General features: G+C 38.5%; 2 protein-coding genes and 1 pseudogene across 2 annotated transcripts; all 3 read left to right on the top strand.

Annotated features, from left to right (window-relative positions):
- The window catches only part of LOC121235341, a 30,789-nt pseudogene extending 23,432 nt beyond the window's left edge, over nucleotides 1–7,357 (top strand).
- Nucleotides 7,358–7,635: 278 nt separating this feature from the next.
- LOC121235340 (MDIS1-interacting receptor like kinase 2-like) lies at nucleotides 7,636–8,910 on the top strand. The gene has a single exon (XM_041131690.1). It carries the CDS (start codon nucleotides 7,636–7,638, stop codon nucleotides 8,908–8,910), a length of 1,275 nt encoding a protein of 424 aa, XP_040987624.1.
- Nucleotides 8,609–10,078, top strand: LOC121234989 (MDIS1-interacting receptor like kinase 2-like). Its single transcript, XM_041131163.1, has 2 exons — nucleotides 8,609–9,418; nucleotides 9,506–10,078. Exons 1-2 carry the CDS (start codon nucleotides 9,247–9,249, stop codon nucleotides 9,814–9,816), a joined length of 483 nt encoding a protein of 160 aa, XP_040987097.1. The 5' UTR covers nucleotides 8,609–9,246; the 3' UTR covers nucleotides 9,817–10,078.
- The last annotated feature ends 3,803 nt before the right edge of the window (nucleotides 10,079–13,881 follow it).

Here is a 13,881-nt window from a genome sequence, read left to right as displayed (position 1 = left end):
TCTCCAGGTGTTAGTGCAAAGACTCGAGCAGGCGCAGTAGGACGTTGATTGCTGCCCCGAGCCAATACTTCATTCCTCTGAGGTGGCGGTATGAATGTCTGGTTGTTCCTATTTTGCATTGGGCAATCCCTGATGTAGTGACCTGTTTTGCCACAACGAAAACACAATCCCGCCCCTTTTCTGCACTCTCCGGAGTGCACTTGATTGCATGTCCTACACTGGTAGGGTTGTTGATTACTCTGAACCAGCCTTTTTCCCGAACTACTACCTTCATTCCTCTTTTTCCATGGTCCCTGATCCATGCCAGACTGGTACCCAGTGGGAGTAGTCCTTTTCCTCTGTTCATGCATTGCAGCGCTTCTTTGAAGGGTTCTTTCAAAAACTGTTGCTTTATCCACCAATTCTGAGAAGTTCCGAATCTGGAAGCCCACCACACGCACATACAGTTTCTCATTCAGTCCTTGCTCAAATTTGCGTGCCTTCTTTTCCTCATCGGGAATCAAATAAGTAGCAAAACGGGATAACTCAGTAAACCTAGCAGCATACTGATGTACCGTCATGGTTCCCTGAACCAAGGTGGCAAATTCCATAGCCTTGTCCTCACGGAAAGAGCTAGGGAAGAAGCGCTCAAGAAAGATCTGCTTGAAGTGCAGCCAACTGACTATCTCTGTCCCCTCAGCTTCCCTGATAGATCTTTCAGAGATCCACCACCTCTTCGCTTCCCCAGTAAGCTTGAATGTGGCGTACGCCACTTTTTGCTCCTCAGTACAAGTTAGGACTCGCAAAATCTCCTCAATGTCCTGAACCCAATCCTCCGCCAAAGTTGGATCGCCTCTCCCATCAAATAAAGGAGGGTGCATACGATTGAATTGCTCAACAGTACAACCCTCTTCATTGAAATTACGCTGGCGACCCGTGGGATTTTGCACAAGGTCATCAATTAACTGATGTGCAGCTGCTCGTAACACGTCGGAAGCAGTCGGGTTTGCTTCCCTTTCGTTCTCGATCGCATTCAGATCCGACATGCTTCGTTCTCTACGACGAGGTGGCATCCTGACAAAATAACTAGAATTTTTAAAAAAAATCGCTTCGAAAATAGAATTTATAAGAACATAGAAAATTAGTGGTATTTGTAAAAACAAAACGTATATATATATTAGAATTCAAAAATATAAGAATATCTATAACAGAGACAAAAGAGGAACGCACAACGGTAGTAATAGTCAATCTCTCCAAAATTTAACATCTTACTCCATCTGAGTATTTAAGAAGGCTCCGCCACTAAACTAAACCTTAATCAACATGAATTTAGTTCATAGACCTATGAAATACCACACTTCATAGTTATTCGCAAAGCCTGCGAATTCTAAGACTTCCCACTTCAACAATATTCAATCCTATGCACCCACAGAAATCTAAACCTCCTAGGTTTATAGTATGCAGAATTCTAAACCTGGCTCTGATACCAAATGTAACGCCCCAAACCCGGGTGGCTTGGAGAATTACTACCTGCCACTCATAAACATGTCTCCCAACACATCCAAAGGATAATCTCCAACAACTTCATAAATGAAAATCAATCTCAAATCTTCTCAATAATCTCATTATAAACTCCACACAATCTTTAATGCAATATTAATAAATCAAAGGGGTCCATAACTTCCCGATAGTCATAACAAACCAACTAAATATTTCATAAATCTTACTAAACTCAAGACATAAATAAAACCCAAAGATATTAAAACTAAGAACACCAGAAGTCCTTCTTCTACCAACATCTCCTCAGCTTTAGACACAAAGAGCATTCTAATCCAGGTCCTCATTTGGACTCACCACATCATCTGAAAAATATTATAATGATAGGGGGTGAGTCATCAACAACTCAGTAAGCAGAAATCATATTCTAGCGTGCAAACATGAGCATTTATCAAGGAGAGTATGCAGAACAAAATATTTTTCCAGAGTTATCATGCAGAACAGAACATATTTTCAAAATAACAGAGCGATGGTTTTAAAAACAAGTAAAACCCATGGTACTTTGGCATAACATAAACTGAGTATCATCATCAAATCAAAACAGAGCATCAAACAGAGCAGAGACCATGTTTCACCCCCGTGGTAGGGTTGTGCTAACCCCGGTGGCCAAACCAGGCAGAGACAGAGGTGAAATCTTTCCTTTATTCTTCTCGGAGCCCCGAGTGTGCACACAGGAAAGACCACAATAAAGCCACTTTGTTTCCAAAGTGGGTGCACTCAGAGACAGAGAAGTTGGTACCAACCCAAACAGAGCAGAGCATAACAGAGCAGAGCAGAGCAAAGCAGAGACAGAGTCAGATACAAAAACCAGTACACCATGCCAAAGGTTTTCAAATGTTATATCAAAATAATACAGAGTACCGAAACAGAATCAGACAGTTTACCGACACTGAACACAAAAGTCAGAACATCTTTCTAAATAAATGTACAACTTTTCATATTCTCAATATCGCTCATTTTTCAGATTTCAGAAACCACATGACAGAATTTAGCTCATGTCTACACAATGCATGCCAGAACATATTTTTCCCTTTTTCGTACAGATTTCATGAGTATGCAGATGAGTGACCGAGGTTGATCTTTATTTTCACAAGTTCCCAACACAACACAAAATATGCAAAGTTTTCAGAAAATCAACCTCAGTCTTATTAACTTGTATAAAACCTAGCATAGGAACCCCGCTTACCTGACTCCTGCAGTGTATTATCTATGACTTGGATACGGTCTCTATCCGTCTCGCCACCTATTCATAAGATAATATAAACTAAATATTAAAATCCAACAATACACAATTGGTCTTAAACAACTCAAGAACTCAAACTCTAGACCATAATTCAACGAGTTTAATCAAACTTAACTAGCCAAATAACAATCCGGACAGCCCAAACTTCGACCCAAAATATTCTATACTAAACTCAATACGTTGGCTTTAAGTGGAGACTGATTCGGAACTGAAAAAGTGTTTGCTGAAAGTTGGCTTGACAGTTGGCTCGAGCCAAGTTCGCTCGACAGTCCGCTCGAGCGAAGGCAAGTCAGAGAGGTTCGCTCGAGTCTCGCTCGACACTCCGCTCGAGCTAAAGCAAGACAGAGAGGTTCGCTCGAGTCTCGCTCGACACTCCGCTCGAGCTAATGCAAGTCAGAGAGGTTCGCTCGAGTCTCGCTCGACACTCCGCTCAAGCCAATGCTCATTTGGCTGCTCGCTCGAATCGCGCTCGACAGTCTGCTCGAGCGAAGTACGCAGATTTTGCCAACAAAACCAGTTTACACTACACAACTTTCCATTCCCAACTCCATAACATAAAGTATAAACTAACACTTCCAAATATTTTCTCCACCACCATTCCAACAATTCCACTACAATGAAACTTCAAATAATCCAAACCTAGGACAAAACACCAACCCGAAATACTCACCACGCAACAACCAGAAAAACTCACAAAAACTACTCAAACTCACAGCCAAAACAGATATTGCATCAAAAAGAAGATAAACCAAACCCAAAACTAAGAAGCAGAAATCGCACGGTTACAGAAGGAGAAACCGATACTTGGATGAGAAAGAAACCCTTACCAATCGAAAATGGAGGGGATGCGAATTGATGCCCGTGAGTTGCAGATGGAAACCAAAATGCAGAAATGGAGGAAAAACAGAGTATAGCAGACGGCAACACTCGGGAAACCAGAAGCAACGCAGCAACAGAAATCCACGTGAGGAGGTCTAGGGCATGGGATTCGGAAACTCAAACTAATGCCAACAACAGGAAATAAAGATGAAACCGAAAAGAAAAGAGAGACGTGCGCGAGAGAGATGCGGGAGAAACTGAAACTGAAAACAGAGAAATGCGGAAAGAAACGGAAGTTGAAGGAGAAAACACTCACCTCAAAAACGACGTCGTTCAGGATTCTCACTAAACATGAAAATGGCTGGGCCATTTTCACGCACTGATCCGGGCCACTTTGATGAAGAGGCAGGGCCTTACAAGTAAGGCGATAGTTTCTTGTCTTAAATGTGGACCATTTAATAGTCTTTGAAGTTCCAAGTTGAAACTTCTAATGGGTTGAAATTACACCATTAAAAATGGGCTTCTACAATGTTGACATTACTAATATTATATATTTGCATCAATACCCATAAAAAAATTATATAATTCCATATCAAGTTTGTTTGGATCTGAGAAAAGTTGCAAAAAGAATCCTATTGGTTGTCCTAGCTTTATTCAATTTTGTCTGCTTAGCCTGATTATGCTTTATTTTATTGGCAAAGGCATCAGAATCTGAGTGGGTGGAAGCGTCGGAGGATGAAGATGAGGATGATGATGATGATGAAGATGATAGTGATGATGAATGCAATAGCAACAGCGATGAGACTAGTGATGGTGATGATGATGATGTGGAGGTGCATCTTCTTACTTGTTCAGCAAAAGATGCTTGTGTTATTTTTTAGTAGTTAGCTGCCCGCCCTCCTCTTACCAAGTCATGCTCGGTGTTTTTAAATTTGAACCTTGTAAAAAAAAGTTGAACCTTACTTTGCCCTCATGTTTTGGGCATGTAAGTGAGTGAGAGAGAGCTGGTGATACTCTGCAGAACGTAGATGTAGGGGCTTCTACTTTATATTTAAAAAATTGAGGAAGGTGTGCCGGTTTGTTTGAATTATGCTTCACTCTTCTGTGCACGTAGGCTGCAGGTGATGGGTCCCTTCAAATGGGAGATGCTGTTGCTTTGATCAAAGGCAAGGGGAAGACTCTAAGAAGAAAGGAAAAGCGGGCCAGAATAGAACAGATCAGAGCCAGTCTAGGCCTTTCAGATTCACAAAGAACCCCAATGGTACATTACATGCAGGCGCACACACATATATATGTACACATGTATAATTTTTTTTTTTTTTTTTCCAGATATACCAATACTAACATAGTATCACGACTATCACTAAGTCACCACCACCGCCACTATCATTATCATTGTAACTACTAGTCTGATGGATGAGCTTTAAACCTTCTTCAATACTTCGTTTCTCTAGGCGTCTGTTTTAGATTTTGATTGGCTGAGTTAGTAAAAGGACTAACTAAAACAATGACATCACTATTGTCGTGTGTTAACTGACTTGTGTGATCGAATTAGTTTGGTAGTCATATTATAATTCATTGTGAAAATCATTTTTCGTTAATTGACTTTTCCAAGCACATCCAAAAATCAAATAGAAGCGATATAGCCACAAAGAGATATTACAAAAATAAACTTTCAAATTGATATAGTTTCATATGATACGTTAGATTTACTTTACAATAAAAGTAATTTTACAACCAAACGTACCATATCAAAATACGTAATTTTTTGAGTTTTTTTTCATAGAATTTCTTTGTGGGTAAAGCATTTCTCAATACCAAAACATCATGAAAGTAATTTACAGATTAATTGTGATACAACGAAACAAACAGAGCCGCCTAAATCTCATTAATTTTAGTTATTTGGTCGTCCCTCTTGACTGCGGAAACTTCCTCGATCTCATCTTTTTGTTCGAACCTAAATGAGATCCTATCATTTGTGATTCTAGTGGGTAAACGTATGAACATAATAAAAGGATGAACATATGAACTTTGCCGTGGTGGAATCTCTCAAGCCCTCTGCTTAAATATAGTGACTTATGTATCAAGACCATTGTGAACCACAAATGTCTATACATCTCTATCGAAAAAGGAACCAAGACTTTGACAGATTAAACGATAGGAAGAAGACTAATCCTTCAACGTAACATGATGACCCCCAATGCACAAGATAAAGTATAGTTCGACCAAAGTTCGTAAAAGCAATAAGTCAACATTTTGATTTTCCCAACCATTGATGTGACTCGAATGTTGAATGTCCTGTGGAATCTAGTCTCCGATTCCAACCTTGAATTAATGATCAGAAATGTCGCAAGAAAGTATAATTTACTCGGAAGGATGGAATCAATGTACCTAGCCCTAAAATTATTTTCTAAACTTTATCAATACCTAAAATAGGAGAAAGATCAATATATTAAATGAGTCATAATACAATGCTAATTACCGTTTAGACTTTGTTTGGATGTTGAGTTGAGTTGAATATAAGTTGAGTTATTTATCAATACTAGTGAGTTGAAATGATGGAGTGAGTGTTGTGGGGTCCACCTAAGATGAGTTTAGATGTGCTTGGATGTTAAGATCATGAATTTAGATGCATTTATGAAAAGTTGAAAAAGGTTGTGGGTCTGGCGGGTAAAGATGTGTTGAGTTGAAAAGGTTGTACGTGGATCTCACATGTAAAGATGTTTAGAGTTGAGATGCATTTAGTAATTTGAAAGTTTGGTATTTAGATGTTAGACTCAGCTTACAATTAGACTGAACTGAGTTAATCTAAGTTAAGTCTATGTTCCAAATGGGACCTTAAACTTTTTGAATACCAAAATTCTCAATAAATATTGTACAATTCACTCCACGTGTTTATATTACTTTTAAATTGATGAGTGGTAGGCCTCGTACAAGATTGCTTATAAATAAAGCCCTTAACTATTATACGCTCTACGAGTAAAAACAATGGGAGCATTAGCCATTAAGAAAGTATTTTCCCTTCTCATCAACTTTGTCCTATTTGCTCAGTTGGTTTCATCACTGGACGCGCCTGCCTTTTCTTCTAATTCTTCCAAAGAAGCTATTGCTCTTCTGACATGGAAAAATAGCCTTCAAACGAATCTCAATCCCACTTATCTTCATGGATTCCAGTTTCTTCTTCCAATCTAAAACCTAAGTAGGAATCCATGCAATTGGCTTGGTATTTCATGCAACCTTGCTGGAAGCGTCGTCAAAATAAACCTTACCGAATCTAGCTTACAAGGTACGCTTCACGGATTTTCTTTTTTATCATTTCCAAATCTTGCGTCCATTGATCTTTATGTGAACACTCTTTATGGGACAATTCCACCTCAAATTAGCTCCCTGTCAAAACTCAAATATCTCGATTTGTCCTTTAATCAGTTTTCAGGCAAAATCCCACCAGAAATTGGCAAGCTAGCTACTCTCAAGGCCCTCCACCTTGGACGTAATAACTTAAACGACTCCATTCCTGAAGAAATAGGGCGCCTAAACCTTCTAACTGAATTTTATCTTTACAAAAACCATATAGACGGTTACATCCCTTCTTCTTTAGGCAATTTGAGCAACTTGGTTATTTTGCTTCTTTATGGCAATGAACTTTCTGGTTTCGTTCCTCCAGAAATGGGAAACCTCTCCAATTTGGATCAACTTGAGATTAGTCAAAACCACCTGACAGGTCCAATCCCTTCCATTTTCGGGAACTTGAAAAGCTAACCATCTTGCACATGTTTGATAATTCACTTTCCGGTCCCAACCCTTCGGAGCTTGGAAATTTGAAATCCCTAAAGAGTGTAAGTCTTCAACACAATAATCTTTCGGGTTCAATTCCAGCATCATTATTAGGTGATTTGGTAAATCTTACCCTACTTCACCTGGATAATAATAGCCTTTCTGGATCCATTCCTACAGAAATAGGAAACTTGACTTCTCTCAAAGATCTACAGTTGGATCATAGCTAGCTACGTGGTTCTCTTCCAACTTCTTTTGCTAACATGAGCAATTTGATATCTTTAGTACTTCGTGAAAACCAACTTACCGGTCCAATTCCTCAAGGAATTGGAGATCTCATCAACTTGGAAACTCTACAACTAGATACAAACCAATTTATTGGTAATTTGCCTCAAAACATTTGCCATGGTGGATCACTTCGGTACTTTGCTGCAAGCAACAACCATTTGGATGGCCAAATTCCCAAAAGTTTCAAAAATTGCACAAGCATAGTCAGAGTCCAATTAAGAGGTAACCAACTCATTGGAGATATATCTAAGGACTTCGGTGTCTATCCAAACTTGGAGTTCATAGATCTAAGGCATAATCGATTTTATGGAAGGATCTCAAGTAATTGGGGCCAGTGTCAACAACTACAAACCCTACTTCTGGGTAAAAACAATATTACTGGTAGCATACCAAAAGAGATTGGGAACTGTACTACTCAGCTAGGTGAACTTGATCTTTCTTCAAATCATATAGTTGGGACGATTCCAAAAGAATTCGGAAGCCTAATTTCTCTAATGAAATTGTGGATGAATGGCAATCAAGTCTCTGGCGCTATACCTTTTGAATTTGGGTTCTTGACAAATCTTGAATATCTTGACCTGTCCTCAAACAAGCTGAGTAAGTCAATTCCAAGTAATTTCGGGGACTTCGTGAAATTGATAGAATTGAATTTAAGCCACAACGATTTTAGCGAAAGGATTCCAACACACCTCATGCACTTATCTCATATCTCCAAATTAGATATAAGTTATAACTCTTTAAACGGAGAGATACCAATGGAAATTTACAAATTGGAGAGCATAGTGATCTTAAATCTCTCCCATAATCATCTTTCTGGTTTCATTCCGAAAGCATTCGAACAAATGCATTGGTTGTTGTATGCCGACATATCCTACAATGAGTTGCAGGGTCCGATTCCGGATAGCAACGCATTTATAAATGCTTCTGTAGAAGCATTACAAGGGAACAAGGGATTGTGCGGTAATGTTCTAGGACTACAGCCTTGCAATGTTTCCATGATATACAAACATAGCTCAAAAAGGGGACACAAAGTCGTGTTTCTTCTCGTTTTCCCACTTTTAGGAGTAGTTACTGTTCTACTTTCTATCTTTGGGTTTTTTCTCTTTATGCAAAGAAGAAAGACGGATCTAGAATCCAAACAAAGCAAGACCGAGGGCCAAGTACTGTCTCTTTCAATATTACATTTCAATGGAAGAACATTGTATGATGAAATCATAAAAGTGACCAATGGTTTTGATGCTCTATACTGAATTGGGAAAGGAGGACATGGAACTGTCTATAAAGCAGAGCTAACTTCAGGTGATATCTTAGCCGTGAAGAAATTCAATCGACCACTGCATGATGCTAGTGAGAACAGATTTCAAAAGGAGTTCTTGAATGAGATAAGGGCATTGATAGACATACGCCATCGAAACATTGTTAAACTTTATGGTTTTTGTTCTCATGTGCAACATTCCTTTTTGGTTTGTCAATATCTAGAAAGGGGTAGCTTGTCCCTAATATTGGGCAACGAAGATGCTGCTAAAGTATTGGGTTGGAGTAAGAGATTGAATATTGTTAAAGGTGTGGCAAATGCCTTGTCTTACATGCACAATGATTGCTCCCCTCCGATTATTCATCGTGACATGTCAAGCAGCAACATCTTGCTGGATTCTCAATTTGAGGCTCATGTTTCAGACTTTGGGACTGCTAGGCTTTTGGAGGTAGACTCATCCAATTGGACTTCCCCTGCAGGCACTTATGGATATATTGCACCAGGTTATAAATTATTTCATTGTCCTTTCAAAGAAAAGCATGCATATGTATTGATTTTGTCCATCTTTCCTTTATTTCTTTTCTTTGCAGAGCTTGCTTATACAATGAAGGTAATTGAAAAATCTGATGTGTATAGCTTTGGGGTATTGGCAATCGAAGTCATTAGAGGAAAGCATCCAGGTGATTTCATCTCCTCACTATCATCGCCGTTAGCTATGGAGAACATACAAGTGAAAGATGTGTTGGACCAACGCCTTCCATTTCCAACAGTTCAAGTTGAGAATGAACTAATAATAGTTGTACAGCTTGCCATGAAATGCTTAAATGTCTATCCACAATCAAGGCCGACAATGCACATGATTTCTAAAGTGTTATCGACCAATATTAATGCACATTCCTAGAGCCATCCAGACATGCATTGCCAACTTGAAAGTCGAGAGTTGAAGATTATAGACTATCTAGATAATAATTAATGAAAATAAGTGCTAAAATCATGTGTTAGTCAAGATACTTAATTATTAGAGCATTTTCTTTCCATCCCAAGTATTTATGTGTAACTTTAGTTTTTAGTTGTATGAGTGTTAAGGTATCTTTTTTTTATCATCTCATGTCCTTCAATTTAATTCCAACTATATCAATCAACAAAAGTGTCTTTTGGGAGTATATGTGGCATGTTTTTGGAACTCTTAAGGTTTGTTTGTTCTCAATAAATCCTTTAATAGATATCCATGAGATTTGAAACTTTTGAAGTTGAATACCTTAATTTAAAAAAGTGGAAGCTTGAGACATCAATTTTTAATTTTTTTATTTATTTTAGAAGTAGTCTTATATAGAATTTTTTTTAGGGGCGCATGATATTTGTTGTCATGAAGTGATAGAATGAGAGTACCACGTCATCTATATTCTTTGAGTACTTAATAATTTTTCCTTAGTTGAATTGCAAATTTGTTGGGAAACTTCAGGTTCAAGATGAAAGAATTAAAATTATATCAAATTCACTCACAAGATTTTTGAAAGATAGTCGCTAGTCCTTCATGAGATAGACATGAATCTAGCCAAAACCCCACCAATTTTTCTAGATGTTAGGTGAATTAAGGCACTCGCATCAAGAAGGCAATCCATGCATCTTACAATTAACTTTTGAGAACATCCAAGTAGATTTTTTTTCTAAAGTTTAAGGGGAATAGTTGTAATGCCTCGGTCCCGGATGGAGTCAGAGAGTTACTACTTGTCGCCTAAATCATTTTTTACAATACAAATAAATATTCCAAAGACTCAATAAACATATTCTCATCCATTTTCAAAAACTCCATAACCATAAATACGACTATTCAAGGCTTAATATAATTGTCAACATCCCAATAAATCTAGTCAATACAATCAATCAATCTACAGAATAATAACCTTTCAATAATCTCAGTACCTATTCCCTACACTTAGCAATCTTGTACCCGTTTTCTATTCTCGATCCTTAATCTAAGCATTCACTTTATCTGAAAAATATTGTGGAGATAAAAATTGAGTTATCAACAACTCAGTAAACATGGAACATATACTAGTATGTAAACATGAACATTTTCACAGAGTTCAGAATGCAGAAACAAAACATTTTAGTTTCAATACGCAAATATCAAAAATACATATTATCAGAAAATCAGAGCGACACTTCAAACTGTTCATATTCAAGAACCAACTTTTCATATTCGAAGACCCCCTTGGCACAACATACCGAACATCTCCATCTTATCATATCATATCAATGCATCATATCATAACAGAGACCATGTTTAAACCCTGTGGTAAGGTTGTGCAATCTGTGAAAAGCCAAGCAAAACATAAATTACCATGCTATCAAAGTAATTGCACTTAGAACAGATACCACTATTATATCCCGTGGTAGGGCCAGAGGTAACTATTATATCCAATGACAGGGCTAGAGGTCACTATTGTATCCCATGACAGGGCCAAAGGCCACTATTATATCCCGTGACAGGCCAGATGCCACAATTGTATCCCGTGACAGGGCCAAAGGTCACTATTATATCTCGTGACAATGCCAAAAGTCACAATTATATCCCGTGACACTGTCAGATATCAAAGCAAAACATAATTAGAATCACCATATCAGAACCAAAATCAGAGTCAGAACAGAATCATAAAGTCATGCCAAAGATTTTTCAGATGCCACATCATATCAAAATAGAGTACTGAAATTCAAATCATTTCTCATTTTCCAAAACAGATTCAGAACATCTTCACATCACATGCAAAAATCATCAAATTTTCATATTCACTCATTTTTCTCAGTTCAATAACAGAATGCCAAAAATAAGCTCATGTCCAAATCAGTCATGCAGAAAATACTTTATTCATATATAGAATTTCATGAGTAATGCAGAACAAATAACTGAGGTCGTTTCAAATTTCTTTTCATAACAAAACATGCATATTTTCCAAAAATCAACCTCAACCCATTTTATTTTTATGCAAAGTCTAGCATTGGAATCCTGCTTACCTAGACTTTTTAGCTTTCAGAATTTTTCCCACAACAATGTCGAACGAATATTAATTATCACCTATAAGATTTTCACGTAACTTCTATAAATTTCAATGAACACGTATTTCGATACTTAAACCTGAAATACTCAAATAACCTATTTTTCCCAAATGTCTACAATTCTCTTAATCCTAAAATATCAATACTTCCCAAATTTTTATCATCCTAAAATATCAATACTTCCTAAATTTTTATCAATATCGTTTCACTCTACTGACTAATACATTAATATTAAAAATATTTCTATAAAATAAGATTTTTGGTACTAGTATAAAGTGGTATTAGACCCACTTAGAAAATATTATACTAGTTCTTGTAAACACACCCATGGTTACAAAATAACATAAAAGTACATGTTGTAATTCAAGGGACAAAATTGCAATAACAACTAATCTTTCTAGAGCTTTAAGTAAAAACCCATACGCCATGTTTTTCTTTGTTTGCAGGGAAGTATACCTAGACCCAAGTCGTGCGATGGAGCCTCACTGTGAGAGGAGATGTCGCGGCGGGGCTGGAGTGGCAAGCGGCTAACTCAACGGTGGAGCACTGAGAGAGAGAGAGAGAGAGATGAGAGAGAGTAAACACGGAGAGAGAAAGAGAGTAAGTCGTGAGAGGGAGAGGGAGAGAGACCGCACGGGATACTCACCAAAAGGGCAGCAATGCGGCTGCGACAAGGTGGTTGGGCAGCGGCAGATCGTGGAGTGGTTAGGGCGTCGGTGTTGCTGGGCTTTCCTTGCCATGGCTGGTGGCATCGAACGAGATGAAGTGCTATGTTTTGAGATGCAAAAACTAAGGTCCTTCGTTGAGGTTGAGGGTAGTGTTTTTCGACATGGGTTCACTGTTGGCTATGGCGGTGAGGTCTGGGCAGATGTTTACGTGGGGTGGACGAACTAGGCGATAGTGGTGGAGTCTTGCACTGTAGTATCTGGCTTTCCCATGGTTGCTATGATGGTCTGCATGGTTAGAGTCCTGCATTGCAGCGGCTAACACATTAGTTAAGCAGGGGTACTATGGTGGTGTAAGGCAGAGGCACTGGCCTGAGTTTGGACGAACACTGGTTGGGCAGGCCTTCTTGTAGGGACGATGGCCGTGAAGGGTGGGACAGTGGTTATCACATGGCGATTTCAAGGCTGACTACGGTGGCTGAGCAGCTTATGTCTGTCCTGGGTTGGTTGTGGTTGGACTGGGTGCAACGGGGCCTTGCTGCTTGAAACGTGCAGATTTGTCTCTTGTGTGGTAAGCAAAGGGATGTGGTTTCGGTGGTGTTAACCGTGGTGGGTTCACGGTGGTGGAGGTTGGCTTTGAATGAGGAGAGGCTGGGTGATTCTTGTGGCTGGTTGCAGCTATAAGGACAACTACAAATCATGCACAAAATCTGCATTAGAAATGTTTATACTCATTTAATTCTTTTTTATTTGCTTGATTTGTACAACACATAGTTTGCTATACATTAGCTTAAGTTTAGGAATAGTTTTTGGTTTCAAAATTCTATATATATTTGTCTTCATCATCTAATGAAAGTGTGTGAATCATTTTTCCAAACTCTGTATAATTCTCTACATGGTATCAATTTAAAAGCCCCAAACACTCTAACAAGTATCTTCCTAGTTTTGTTTTTCCTGCTATTGCCAAGGCTAACTCCTCCTTTGAAATTGTTCCCATAGCTATCAATGCGACTCAGCAAATCACTGCTTGACTCACACCAACAAACTTTCCTTCATGGCATGCTCAATTTGAGTCCCTTCTTCTCGATTATAACCTCTTTGGTTATGTCGATGGAACTCATATTTGGCCACTTCAACCGACGTCAAATGATGCAGCTACTACTGCAGCTTATCAAATTTGGTTCCGTCAAGATAAACTTATTCTAAGTACAATCTTGACTTTTGTTTCTCCAGCTGTGATATCA

The sequence above is a fragment of the Juglans microcarpa x Juglans regia genome, chromosome 6D, assembly GCF_004785595.1.
Source record: "Juglans microcarpa x Juglans regia isolate MS1-56 chromosome 6D, Jm3101_v1.0, whole genome shotgun sequence".
Taxonomy (NCBI): Eukaryota; Viridiplantae; Streptophyta; class Magnoliopsida; order Fagales; family Juglandaceae; genus Juglans; species Juglans microcarpa x Juglans regia.
The sequence above is the reverse complement of the archived record's forward strand: the minus strand, read 5'-3'. Positions and strand labels throughout refer to the sequence as shown.

Bases quoted from the DNA above. Each gene is read 5' to 3' on its own strand.
- LOC121235340 (XM_041131690.1), top strand. From the start codon at position 7,636: ATGAGCAATTTGATATCTTTAGTACTTCGTGAAAACCAACTTACCGGT.
- LOC121234989 (XM_041131163.1), top strand. From the start codon at position 9,247: ATGCACAATGATTGCTCCCCTCCGATTATTCATCGTGACATGTCAAGC. The intron at 9,419-9,505 runs GTTATAAATTAT...TTTTCTTTGCAG, and splicing joins TTATGGATATATTGCACCAG to AGCTTGCTTATACAATGAAG.